General features: G+C 37.7%; 1 protein-coding gene across 2 annotated transcripts in view; it reads left to right on the top strand.

The window, feature by feature from the left end:
* The window catches only part of ctnna2 (catenin (cadherin-associated protein), alpha 2), a 263,561-nt gene that overhangs the window by 79,682 nt on the left and 169,683 nt on the right, over positions 1 to 14,196 (top strand). For both annotated transcript variants that reach the window (XM_026360927.1, XM_026360928.1), the window contains exon 7: positions 1,776 to 1,979. In XM_026360927.1, coding sequence (XP_026216712.1) covers positions 1,776 to 1,979 — 204 coding nt within the window. The remainder of the gene's footprint in view (positions 1 to 1,775; positions 1,980 to 14,196) is intronic.

Here is a 14,196-nt window from a genome sequence, read left to right as displayed (position 1 = left end):
AGTCTGTCACCCTGCCCCAGGATTAGACTGGCTGTGGAGGGACCAAACACTGCACCTTTTCTTTATACTGTTACCCAATGTATACCAAAGTCTTCATATAATAAATGCCACAGAGCTCCAGCCTTAAGGCCTTTACCTTCAGACTTACCAGTGAGCACTTAGTCTATTTACAGTTTAAGATTATACAAAAATGCAATTTAGGATAGAATGACTAAACTTAAACTGCTATTAGCTAAATGTTCCTCAGTAAATACATAGATAGAAAGGGCATATAATAAAGGGCTATTTGCAGAAAATGGCAAGGCACATGTTGTTTTGCTTCAATAATTGGTTTCACTATTTAGTGGCTTGTGTGTTTTCCTATATCTGTGAATTGAACGAAACAAGACAAGGCAACATTAAAAAAATGACTTTATTACAGCAGTATTCAGAATATTGCTGGCTGGGGAGATAAACACATATCATATGTATTTAAACTAAGTCCTGTGGTGTGCATCTGTATTCATTACCCAGTCAGTTAGAATCATAAGCATTTTGCCTCTAGGTATAGAATCTAGAACAGAGTCAAGCTGAGGCAGAAAAAATAGCACCTTACAATGTTTTACTATTTATATAAATATACAGTGTACCTGCCTTCCACTACCATCTGCTTTTGTTCATGTCCTGTTCCCCTGAGTAATGTCTTACACAGTATGAGGGATCATCATACCAGCTTACCAAAGAAGCAGGTATGACTTGTTAGTACTTTGTTTCCATCTTATCAGTGTGAACTTTTGTTCACTAGATGTAAACACTGTCAACGACTAGAACTATATACTGTTACATTTATTATTCCTTCCTAAAAATCTGAACATTGTACACCATGCTTTCTGAATTCTCAAGCAAATGAAGGCATATGGAGAACAGTCCAGAGTGCCAATTTCCCTGAATGAGTCCAACATGACTTTGGCTCCTAAAATCACCATGTTGTTTATGGACATAGTGTGGACGTAATAACTACATTTTAATATAAACCCTATAATAATACTTGGCTGTTGTTTTCGAGTTGTTCCATCAAAACCTAAAGGAAACATGTATTTTTCAAGGAAATACTACTGGATTATGAATCTACATGTACTTCTGTGATAGATGTTCTAATTTGTTATTGTAATTTCTTGCATGGAGTAAAGTCATTCAGCTGCAAACCTAAAATGTTTTTGAGTTTGGTTTCCATTTTCTCCTTGAAGGGATTTATCATAAAACACCTTAACCTTGAAATTCCACAGTCCAAGCTCTTTTGTAAGCAAAGGTCTTCTGCTTCTAAATGTGCATCTAATACTGTGCTGTTTTTTCTTTGTCATGCATGTAATAATTTTGTTAAAATTTGTATCAAAGTCCATTTTTCCCATATGCTGTATACTTTAATTTGAAATAAAATACTTATAATTAGTTAAAAAGTCGGAAAAAGACACATTCTCCTGTTTTTGATACAAGCTTCTCTCCACTATACTGGCCAGTTGGCAGGCGCGTGGCATGTTTTTATATATAGCCAACTGAGACTGCTACTTTGATCTATTATCAGAAATGATTCCCTATTGGTAAATGCTGCTGTCTTGTACCACTATGGTACTGTCACAAAATGCACTGAATCACTTAACACATTTTATCTGCTTACTTTAGTCTATGTTGAAATTTGAACTACAGCTTGTCACTGAATGCTGTTCTACTGGTTATATTTCAGCCTAGCTATGCTGTATTACTGTCCTGACCTTCTTTTTTGTCTTTTTGCCCAACAGAACAAGATCATTCTGGATCCTTTGACATTCAGTGAGGCTCGTTTTCGGCCCTCTCTGGAGGAGCGTTTGGAGAGCATTATCAGCGGTGCAGCTCTAATGGCTGACTCATCGTGCACACGTGATGACCGTCGTGAACGCATTGTGGCTGAGTGCAATGCCGTGCGACAGGCCCTTCAAGATTTGTTGAGCGAGTACATGAACAATGTAAGTTTCTTCTCTGATAATTTGATACACAGTAGGTAATTGCACACATTTGTGCATTTGGGAACACACGATCATCTCCTTTAACTTTTCTACTTCAACCTTATTACAGTCTGTCCCCTTTTCATGCTACTATGCATTCACTACATACCAAACAATAAGTGTTACCTAAAGCAACAGCCTCGTCATAACACTAGCTCAGCCTTACTCAACCACAATTATGTCTTTTTGTTTGACGTATAGAGCTCTGTTTTTAAGGGTAGTGCAAAGACAAATTGGCATTTTCCTTATCATTAATTTCTATCTGCTGGTCCCTCTTGGTCTTCTATTTTCAGAGTAGTGCAGGGGTAGGATGATACAATAAAAGCTTAGGTCTCGGTAAGTTGGTTAAAATCCGCTCTTTGATATGCTAAAAATGCATGTCAGAAGGCCAAGTCTATCTTCAGTGTAACACCTTTATGTTGATCATTCTATCATCCATTTATTAAATACAAAAACTTGAAATACTCAACAACTACATAATACTGCTGAATGACATAAATCATAGTTTTGGTGATTTGCATACAGCCTTCTTATTCTTCTTTCGGCTGCTTTGCTTCTGGGGTTGCCACATAGATTATATATATATATATCTCCGTCTGACTCTGTTCTCTGCATCTTCCTTTGTCACAGCATTCTCTTGCATATCCCCCTTTACCAGATCCACACACCTTATCTTTGGCCTTCCTCTTCTCCTCCTGCCTGGCAGCTCCATCCACTATACATTTGATAATATAATTTAATGAAATGCACCAATATTAATCACTAGCTAAACAAACTAAAGGCAACAAGCAAGATGCAAAAGTTATGGTAGCCTATTTACATATAATATTTATTGCTTCAATTTTAATAATTTCCCAATGGATCACTGCAACTAGATGCTCATTAGCTCCTCGTGTGTAAATTCAGTGCTCATTGCCAATATATTTCTAAATGTTTTTACATGTTAGAGATCAAAATCTCTTCGACAACAACCATGATTTCCCCCCATTAAATGGACTTTCTGCGTTTGTTGAGCTAATGTTCTCATGCAGCACTGTGATTGGTACAGCTGTTCGAAGGTTATAAGATTGGCTGAGACCATTATTAATCATAACACACACTCAATTTATACTATATTGCAGCTGTCCTTTTTGTGCAGAGTGAACTGTGTAAGCTGTGCCTACATAAGCGAAAATAGAAGGGCCACTTAAGTACTCTGACTATGGCCTTTCACACATGACGTAGTTCTTGGTGCAGGAGATTGCACCATTACTGTGGACCCCATAAGATTTCTGAAACTTTCAATGTCAAATCTATTAAATATCTGATTTTATTGTATCTTCATAAAACCTACTGTTTGACTTGTTCGTGCAATCGTCCGCAGAAACATCCACAACCTTTGTTTGAGTAGCTCCATCAAACAAGGCATAAGGACAAATGTGCCACCACAGTCTGCCTGACACTCAATGAAAGAGCGCTGAAAGACATGTAGTGGGATTTATGGTCAGTCCCTACTGCATGTTGGCTGTTCAGATACCGAACCCACACACACACACACACACACACACTCGCCCTAATGTCAGCTTGTTAAGGAGTGACGACATAAAGTTGCTTCAGTCTCAAATAACCTTGTATTGACAGATGATCAGATTGGCCAACATTATTAATGATAGATGACACAAATGCTGATTTGGAAGAAAAAAAGAAAAGCGTTCAGCATTTGTGTCTTTGATGACATTTATAGTAACACTGCCTGGTCATTTTAAGCAACCATTTTACAATCCCTTTTCCATCTCGCAGTCCTGAAAAGTTGGCTGTACAGCCTGATCACTGTCCTCTCCCCAACCTTACTACGTGATTTTAGCTGAAGTGTTTGTGTCTGTAGGGTCAGTAAGCCACCACATCCCCTTTCCCTACTTTTCTCTCTGATCTGTTTCTCCTGTGTTGACTAGTTTCTTGTTGTAACCTGATATTCACTTGTTGAATGTGGAATTTAATATGTTCACTTTAAATCCTGCCCTTTTACTTTGTGATTTGAAGTAGATCATCAGTACTGCTGCTTTTACAAGGAGGCAAAATGTTTGTAAATGAATGAATGATACATTTCTTTACAAAGGAAGGAGTAATTGAGCACCTCATTCAACATTGGCAGATCTAGGCCAACCTGAATACAACTCTCAAAGCCCAAAGAAAAACAAAACAAAAAAACACTTTAATGAAACAAATATAAATTACAACATTTAACTCTACATTTTGCAGTGTATGCCATTCACTGACCAAAATGCAGTCTTTGAGCTAATCTAACTGACTTTCTGAGTGTGTGACCAGCTACCCCTGTGCACTATTGGTTTATGCAGAAAGTATTGCCTATTGTAAGTTTTGTGGTCATTGAGGAATTGGAAAACAAGCTGTCTATTGACCCTACAGTATCAGTTCTCCAATATTTATACTGAACAGTTTCTCTTTTTACTTACTCTTAAAAAAACTTAATCATGTTCATCTTTATGAACACTCAGATGCCCCCCTCCCCCCCTTAAGGCATGGCGGCCTTTCGCTAAAGTAATCGTGCTTTGGTTCATTAGGCCCATGAGTTGTGTTTTAGAGGCTACAGCTGGAAGATTGTTGACAGCCCCTGGCTGTCCTAGCAGAAAACTGAGAGCAAATGACACAATGAACAAAATGTTTCCACTCTGCTGTTTAGTATCCCCAATGAGGGTAAAACAACAACCAGGAGTGAATATGCAGTATATCATTACCAAGCTTACTTTACTACTATAATTATTTATTAATTTAATGCTTAAAATAACTGTATAATGTAAAAAATAAAGTGAAGCTTTGCTAAGTATATGAAAGGAAATGCTACTCTGTATGAATGCAACTCATGAAAAGATACATTTCATAAGATTGTAGATAGTGATGCCTTTGAGTGCTGCAGAAACATTTTATTTCATATTTGTCCCTGCACTTTTGAAAACATTCTTCACCTGAGACATTGTAAACCCTTTAAATAATCTATATCATCTATCTATATATATAAGATATGTCTCAAAGTCACATATAATGTTTGATATGCATTATTGTTACCCTGAATGAAATTTTACTTTATGTGGTTCCACTGCAAAAGAAAAAAAAAACATTTGGCAGGGATCTGGCACCAGGGGATCTCTGAATCATCTCATTACTGCAGGTCCAAACACAGTATAGCAGACTTTGTACTAACAATTTACAACACAATTTGTCAGTTATTAGACATTACCTAAAGCTAACAGCAGAAAGAAATCAACCAGTTCAGTCTTTGGGTATGTTTTGATCATAGGTGTCCACAGTCTGGACTTTTTCTGCCCACTTATGTAGTGTGAAATGTATTCTGGAAGAAATAAATCCTACAGAAAAGTGTTGCCAGCAGCCAGTCTGACAAAGTTGCTTTTGGCTGTACACTAAAAAGCCTTTTGTTCCAAGTTTACTGAAGAAATGTAAACATCCAGTTGCATTTATTTTTCCTCCCCCTTTCACTCAGTCACACCCCCTTCCCCTTCCCAACACACAAATTTTTATAGGAAGCTTGAACCGCAGCACAAGGTTAATCAATGTGGTAGCTGGCAATAAATTAGGTTCAAGTGACAGGAGAATGTCCATACCTGTCTCAGCTGCTGGTGATCTGTGATTGGTGACAGCAGGCCCAGCTCCCTGGCTGGTGCTGAATCATCAGGAGCAGCTGATTTAGTTACGGCAGCTCAGACAGGGCCAATCTATCAATTGATCTGGGGAGTAATGCATTACCATCTTAGGTCAAGGGAGCCTGGGCAGAATATAGCCATAGCCAGAAGCCATGGCAGGTGAAAGGGGACTGGGCAGAACTCTGAGCAGCAGAGAGAAGGATTTAGGGAGTGTGATAGCAAGCGCACTAATCTCACTGTTAGTTGGATGTGGCACATAAAACTAAACGGGGGTTGTGAGGTAGGATGATCATTAGAGGGAGACTGATGGCCTTCTTGCTCACACAGCTCCTCTGGGAGTTACCATGTTGAATGCTCAAAGCTCAACTTGGGTGACTGATGATCTACAGTCAAACGTTACTATGAGCTTGTGCCCACTGTTTACATGAGAACACGTGTTCTCCTTTCTTTACCTGACATATTTTTAATAGTGCAAATGAGAATGCAAAAAATTAAGGAGACATAGTGAAGGCAGACAAAGTTGCTGAACATTGTGCATTGACAGGTGAAGGGAAGGGATCAATAGTGGGCCCCTGTGCTAAAGGCCATTATTTACTTAAAAATAGAAGTGCTGTTTGGGCAGTCTGAAAGCAGTGAAAGCTCCTAACCTAGATGTAAGCTGGTGGGAGGAGGACCCTGAGCCTTTGATATATACAGGTTTTAGAGAAGATCAAATGTTTTCCTTAATTTTTGTGTGGGCATATTGTAGATCAAATGTGTGTGTCTTAATGTGAAGGAATGAGTCAAAAAAAATGTTCAGGTAATAACGAATCAGATAATGTTTTGTCCAATTTTGTGTTAGTCTGGACCTCAAATCGCAAAGCAAACAGTAAAAGATTCAGCTGTTTAACAAACATAAGTGTTTCTCCAAAGCTATTCCTGTCAAACACATTTTTCTCAGCACCAAGTTAAATGGTGAGTTCAGAGGCTTTATAGGATCTAATTGATCCCAATATATTACTAAAAACTAAATGTGTTAATTAATTATCTAAAAAAGGATCTGACACACACAGTAGTTTGTATTGGTATACACAAAAAAATCCACAAATCTTAACTAACTCTCAGTGCTTAATTAAGTTAAACATTATATCCAAAGCATTATTTTTAATATACTTACTTACTCTAAACAGTGGAGTTTGGAATATAGAAAGTAATATGAAGGATACATTATACCTGTATGTGATGTGTGCCATCACTGTGTCACAGAAGGAGAGCTTCAGCCAGTACCTGGAGCTGCTCTATGATGTTGTCCTGGCATTATCTGTGTGCCCACTACTTTGGGGCCTGCTGTATCTCTGTGTACTCCCTCTCTATTTTTCTCTTTGCTGCTTGTTGTTTACTCTTGTCTCTCTCTCATGATTTCTCTCTACTTATGTGTCCTCATTTTGTTATTTTCAGTTATTTCCACTGAGGTAGTTGGTTACAGAAATGTTGTTTAAATGCAAATAATATTGAACAAAATTGTAACCAATAATTTGCATGTTTCCCTTATTTGATATCCTTGGTGCTAGACCCTATAGATTCCCTGATTATTAGAAGGGAAACACATGATTGCCTTGTTACAACCATGCAGTTCTCACAGCATTAGAACAATTTGGCACCTGTTTTGATGCCATCAAGAGTCTGTCAAGATCTTCCTTTAATGATTAGTGATCAAATTTGCACGATCATCTTTCTGTTTTTCAGTTATTTCTTTATTTCTCTCTTTTTTCCACTTGTCCTTACATCATGGTCCCTCCAGACTCAGCACTTACACCCCATTAAATGTCCCAGGCCCAGCCATAAATCATTTGTTCCCCACAGCGTCCCGTGCCCTCCCTCCCATCTGTCAACACCTAATGCGCCACACGACAAGCTGCAATCCACTGTGCACCAACAAACCACTCACTTTGAACAACTTAGCTTTCTCAGCTATTGAAGGCTGACTCAAAGACACAGCCCCTGAAGGGGATTGACCAGAAGGCCCAGGTAACAACTGTAAGTCTATTTAAGCCCCTTGGGAGAGTAAGAGGGTTCCTTTATTCCCACCACTGCAATCTCAGAGTGAGTTGGAGAGAGCTGAAGCAACTGACCCACAGTGAATGTCCTTTACTGAGATAGCAAGGCCACCTGCCTGTGGAGGGACCAAAGCTCCAAGAGATTCCCTGCTGTGAAATTTTCCCTGAACAACATATATACACGTCAGAAGGTTTTTTTTTTTTAAACTATACTTTTTTTTTTTTTGCTAAGGCCTGATTTATGTATGGAATAATAGGGTTTTTAATGCCTTAACATCATAACTTACCCCTGAATTGAATGAACTGTTCTGACATTTTCAATTAAATGTCACTATAGCTAATTTTGTTGCAGCAAAACTACACATTAGTCCTCTAATTGTTGAAGAGTGGAAACCCTAAAAAGGGGACATACATTACACACATCTGGACATCTGTCCAGGTAATTTCTGCACAAGGTGATTTAACGGAGATGTCCGTTAAATTACTGTGTGCTTATTAACCTTAATTAATAATTTAATATGGTTCAGGCCATGAGCAGGAATTGTACATACATATACAGTACAGACACATTGTTTTTTTAGGTTATTTGTGATTATGTGAGTAGCACCTTTTAACAAAAAGTACACACAGGTCTAACTAGGTCACTGTAGCTGTGCTACCTGTAGCTCTTTTTTGACACAGCTTCTAATATAGAAATAACATCACATCACATCACAAAAACAGGAGGGGAACACCCTTTATTTTTATCTGCACTAATTACCACAGTTTGCTTTAGAACTGTTACTCAACTATGAGAGTAAGATTGGCCTTCCTTCAATGGCATCACAATAAAAGGCTTTCAGAACTTCACCAATTAAAGGTTTTTAATGTCAAGTAGCTGTATGAGTGGCACCTTAACAGCAGAAGACATTATTACAACTAAGATAGTTGTAATCAATAGTGCTGCAAATGCTGTCAAATAATTGTTGGTAGGGATTAGTAGGTACTTGATCATTATTACTGGGTTGCCCACCAACTAATCCCTGTTTCAGGAAAACACTGAATAGCAATGATAATATCTACACATTAGTGTGTTTTAACCCAGCTGGCTCATTTACAGTTAGCTGTATTCTGACTGAAAATGCTCTGGTAAGACCCATGAGTCAGAAATGGTGGATATACAGGCTCACCAGAAGGGAGCCAGAAGGGCACTTAGGAGACCCTTTGCTTGATCAAAGAGGCTGCTGAACTGAATATAAAGACACTCGAGGAACACTTGGTCCAGCCAAACAAGCACTTGCACTGACCACAGAGACACCTGGGCCAACAAGGCATTATGGTTGACAAGAGGAGTTGAAAATCTGGGAATTTGAGGGGAACCAGAACAAATCAGGTGTTTCTTTTGGAGTGCAAATCCCCCCTGCCCAACTATGAGCTCACAACTAGACAGAAATTCTGCCTAGAAATTATGACCTTCAACCATCTCTCTACTGGTTAAAGTTGTGCTGCCTAGAAATGACCTTCAGCCATCTCTCTACTGGTTAAAGTTGTGCTGCCTAGAAATGACCTTCAACCATCTCTCTACTGGTTAAAGTTGTGCTTAAAATGCTCAGAGCAATTGAATCTGGCATGATTTAGCAAGATTTATTTATTCCTGCCAAATGGAAATTCCAGAGCTGTAATAATGAAAATCTCCAATAGTCAGTTATTGTTTAGATCCTCACACTGTATTAAATAGATTATTATATCCGCAAAACTCTATGAAGTAATGTAACACCTCCCCATGCATCTCATAGCAGTGATGCTTTGTTTGTGGCTGGAGAAGAAACAGAATCCTCTGCAGGTGGTAATAAGTGGCAAGCACATAGCTGTCTCTCCTCATATCACCATCTCTGATTGAGGTGATAAATTAAGCATACATTTTGTTTTTCAGCAAAGTCACATTAAGGGATGGGATAGAATTATCTGAGAACATATTCATGTAATAAAAAGCTTCCAGATTTGGCAGATGTGTTACACTAAAACGTGAAAAAAAAAAAAACCTGCACACTGCTTATGGCTGTGATATATTAATTTTGACTTCTACTTTTTATGTTAGGGTTCAGTTGCCTGAATCTGATGAAGGTTGAATTGGCTTAAATATAAATAAATATTAAATTAAGACAGTGTGCGGGAGTTTCCCATGTTTCTGCTCTAGTTGTTTATTTCCTCCTGTATTCCTGTCATATATTGAGGTGTACAGAGACCTTTTTCTGTATCTGTTACATTAGAAAGCTGCCAGCCCTTCTCTCTACCCCCCACCCCTCACCCTCTAATGCCAATCCCCCACAAGTGCTAGCTGCCTTGAGCAGCGCTAACGTGATTGACATTGATAGCTGGATCAAACTGTAGAATCAACCCTAATATCATTAAGAGAGCAGACATGGAAGCAGAGACCAGGGCTCTAACTGTATTAGCCACTACATATGTTAGGGTTATGGATGCAGAGAGCTAAATGCATTGGGAAATCAAGCATGCAAGTCACAAATTCCTGACAAAGTGTGTCTGTGTATGCAAATTGTGTGTGTGTGTGTGTGTGTGTGTGTGTGTGTGTGTGTGTGTGTGTGTGTGTGTGTGTGTGTGTGTGTGTGTGTGTGTGTGTGTGTGTGTGTGTGTGTGTGTGTGAGAGAGTGAATATGTGCATGTGCAAATGTGGATTTTTGTACATAGACTTAATCCCCCTGGTGTTTGTTTGCTTTTCACATTAACCACACATTATTGTCATCCTGTTGTCCTGAGCAGACACTTTACTCATCTTATTTACTTCTACATAAATAAACTGAGACCTTCACATGTCCCACTATCTAACAGCTGTTTCTGAGGCTAGTGGGATTAATTACACAGAATATGCACATAGCAGTGAGCAGTAATGGACACTGTTCCAATACCTGGATACTATTACAATGATTATTGCTATGTCTGATAATACTGTCAGATACTTTGTTATTATTGAATGAAATAACTTCTAGTTGTCATGCCAGTGTTTACTCAAGGACCTGGAGGTTACTCTATGTTCAAGGTTACCCTCTTAAGGCCAGCCTGCCTTTTTAATTATGAGTCAAATACTTAAAGTTATTATATGTCTTAGAAAAAAGTACAATATGTGAAGGTTTTTTTTAGTTACTTTGTGTAGTAACAAAGTCTTTGTTCCATTAACTACATAGTTTCTGCATGTTAATTATAATAAACTAGTTTGCAAAGACCATATTGTTTTTGATTTAGTTTACTCACATGTTATATCTTCTACTTTACACTATCAAGGAGGTGGAAATGAAAGGAAATTTGTTTCATAAAAGGCCTGGTTTGTTCTAATATCTGGACCTCCACTGTGCCGTTTTTGGTGTGCGATTAGCTTTTTAAAAATGTAGGGATAAATAAATTATTAAGAAAATATAAAAGGGTAATGTTCTGTTTTAACTTTTCTGTGTTTTGTTGAAGTTTAATCAATGCTTTGTACATGTTCGATTTTCCTGGCAGAATATTTGACTGTGAGTCCTGGAAAACAAATTCACTGGGAAGCAAAGAAATCAACATGCGGCCTGGCACATAATTGCTATTTTGCATATCCTCCATTTATTGTGCCCCATGCATTCTGTCTGTCCCTCTTTCCTATCTTCCTTTTAACTCCCCTTAGTCTCCCTTTCTGTATTTTTATGTGTAAAGTCGCATTCTTCCACCTTGCCTCTTCACATGTTAAATATCCATCGGTTCCTCACAACCTCACCAATGACTTTTCAGTACTTTCTATTCTACTGTTACCTTCATATTATGTATAGAATGTCTTGAACCACCTTCCTTGTGGTCTACACAGACCATGGAATTGGCAAGACATTATTCAAAAATGTCTCTGTCCTTTCTCCTTCTTCAACGGAGCATATGCTGTTAGCACCTAGAACCCAGTTATAACTGGAACACAACACTATACCTCTAGAACAAAACAGTTATGCTGGTCTTAACTGGATACTGTGTAACCCACCGAATGACTTATGGAAAAGTAGACATGAATTAGAGAAGCATGAGTAAAGCTAAAGCACAGGTGCAACTGGTTGATGTAGTCTAAGGATTTCCTAAAGGCTCTCCTTACATTCTAACATTCTTAAAAGTATTGCATTATTATTATTATAATTATTATTATTAAGTATGTTGGTAATGTCATTAATAAATGTTTTTCAGATTTTTCTCTTATTGTGATTGGGTTTATTTAGTTAAAAGGCAAAATGGCAAAATATCCACTTATTCATTTACATTTATTGACTATTACTGACTAATCATTTTAAAGTCTTATAACCATAGTTCATTCCTTGAGAAACAGGCAAACAGATGGAGCATGTATCATATTGATTCTTAGTCTCCATCTACTTTTTATTATATTGTTACTCTGCAGCAGAGTCAAGTTTCAGCACACCCTCTGGATCCATATAACAGCACAAACTCATCTTAGTGCCACTAATAAAGTGATTACTTAGACGGAGAAAAGGTCTAAAAGGCTTTTTCATGGCTTCTGAGTGATAATTCCCTGAAGTATTGGGAAAATATGAGTGACTATAGTGTCAGGGAAGAATGAGAGGGGGTCGCTGTTTGAGCAGACTTTATAGCTCACTGACCTTTTAAAGAAATAGATTGTTGTTCAGTTAGATCATGTACTCTATAGACGCCCAGTTGTTGCCTGTTCTTTTGTAATGCATTATTGATTTTTGTTAGCTTCATTACTCTATTTAAAGGCCAAAAAACACTTGCATTTTTATCTCAAGCAAAGGATTGACATGAAAAATGAGTTATGATTTACTCTGTATTTGATGTTCATTTAGAACAGAGCTTGACATTAATTGACACTGGACCACAACAAATTGACTTAGAGTTTTGCTACTACTGAATTAGGATGCCTTGGAATTTGCCTGTGGTAGATTACCATTTTATCATTCTTTTCTCTTTAAAAATCACCACATATTGTGGTCTTGAACAGATCCTAGGAAAACAGCCAACTCTGTATGCATTAGTTTACCAGCTCTGCTGTAGTCATCTTGTTTGATTGTTGCTGCTAATGGATTCTCTAGAGAGTCCTCCCACACACATGCGTACCAAATACACTTGCACACACACTCACAGTTTCATACTCTTAAAAATGATTGATTCCTGTGCTTCATGTTGCTTTTAAGAAGTTATTTATAAATTAAAATTATTTTCCACAGTACCAGTGCCTGTTAAGCAGCCTCTCACCAATCAAAAGCTCCCCACCCATCGTCATTTGAAAACCACCACAGAGACATATTACTTAAATGTGGATGGAAGTAGACCATCTGAAAATGAAGGAACAAAACTCTTTAAGTAAAATCCAAACTAAAAGTGAAACTTAAACAATAAGCAAGCTTGAAGTAATTTAGTGAAATGTTAGTTACACATGACTGAAACACAATTGCAACATTCTTTTTAAAAGGAACAAATTATTTTCTGTGAAATATGAAAAGACTTTTAGAGGCAATACACTTCTATCAATAATTAAAAGAATTATCACTTTATCACTTTTCTTAAGTTGGGAACTTGATGAAAAATGTAAAAAAAAACCATAAATAAATCCACAACTCAAAACTCTCTCTTAATGTTGTAACTATGCTTCCAAGAATTCATGAACATGCATTACCATGGCAGTGACATACTGTACGCGGTTAGAGCAACATTATCACATAAGAACACCAAATACAGTTTGCAATCTGTAACATACAGTATCTTTAGAGGAGCTGACCTTTTTTTTTCTTTCTTTCTTTTTTATTACCCGACTCAGAAATGGCAAATACTGTACAACATTTAAAGAAGCTTAAAGAGCAAAGAGGGAAGTGTAAAAGAGAACATTTACTAATGCTCCCCAAAACCAAACATCACAGTAACGTGGCTGCCTAAAGCAGAGCACAGCATACTCTGCTGTGTGTGGGTGACAGAGGCCTGCTATATTTTGTATTTTACAAGCATCAGTAAAGTAAAGACAGGTCAAATAGCAAAACAGTCTATATGAGCATGGGAAGTGCAGATGCTGGGGGTGCTACAGCAAAATTATTTAAAAATATTGTTCCAAAATAGCATCAATCTCTCTGAATTTTAAAAGCCAACTTTCTTTACTCACATACTCACAGGCCCTTGACTGTGGTTGCTACCTTTCACTGAAGAGCCAAATGTAGAAATGGGTATGAGCAGGTATGTTAACTACAGCTATGTTAAAGAGTAAAAACTTTTAAATTAACAACAACAACAAAAAAAGGCTGTATCACTGTACTGTCTGTATCACTAATGGCAGGGAAACTCCTCTCACACTCCAATAACGCGGGGATCTACATCCTGTTTGCTATATAAAGCTTTTCCAGCATTTTGCATGGTGCTTAATCTTCTAACTTCCATTCAAATGACTTTTCAACTGCCTTTTTGTCTGGTTCGCCAAGCGTTTTAGCCAGTACTTAATTTCATGCCACCCACCCATGC

The sequence above is a fragment of the Anabas testudineus genome, chromosome 1 (assembly GCF_900324465.2).
Source record: "Anabas testudineus chromosome 1, fAnaTes1.2, whole genome shotgun sequence".
Lineage (NCBI taxonomy): Eukaryota > Metazoa > Chordata > Actinopteri > Anabantiformes > Anabantidae > Anabas > Anabas testudineus.
This window is presented reverse-complemented; position numbering and strand designations above follow the sequence as displayed.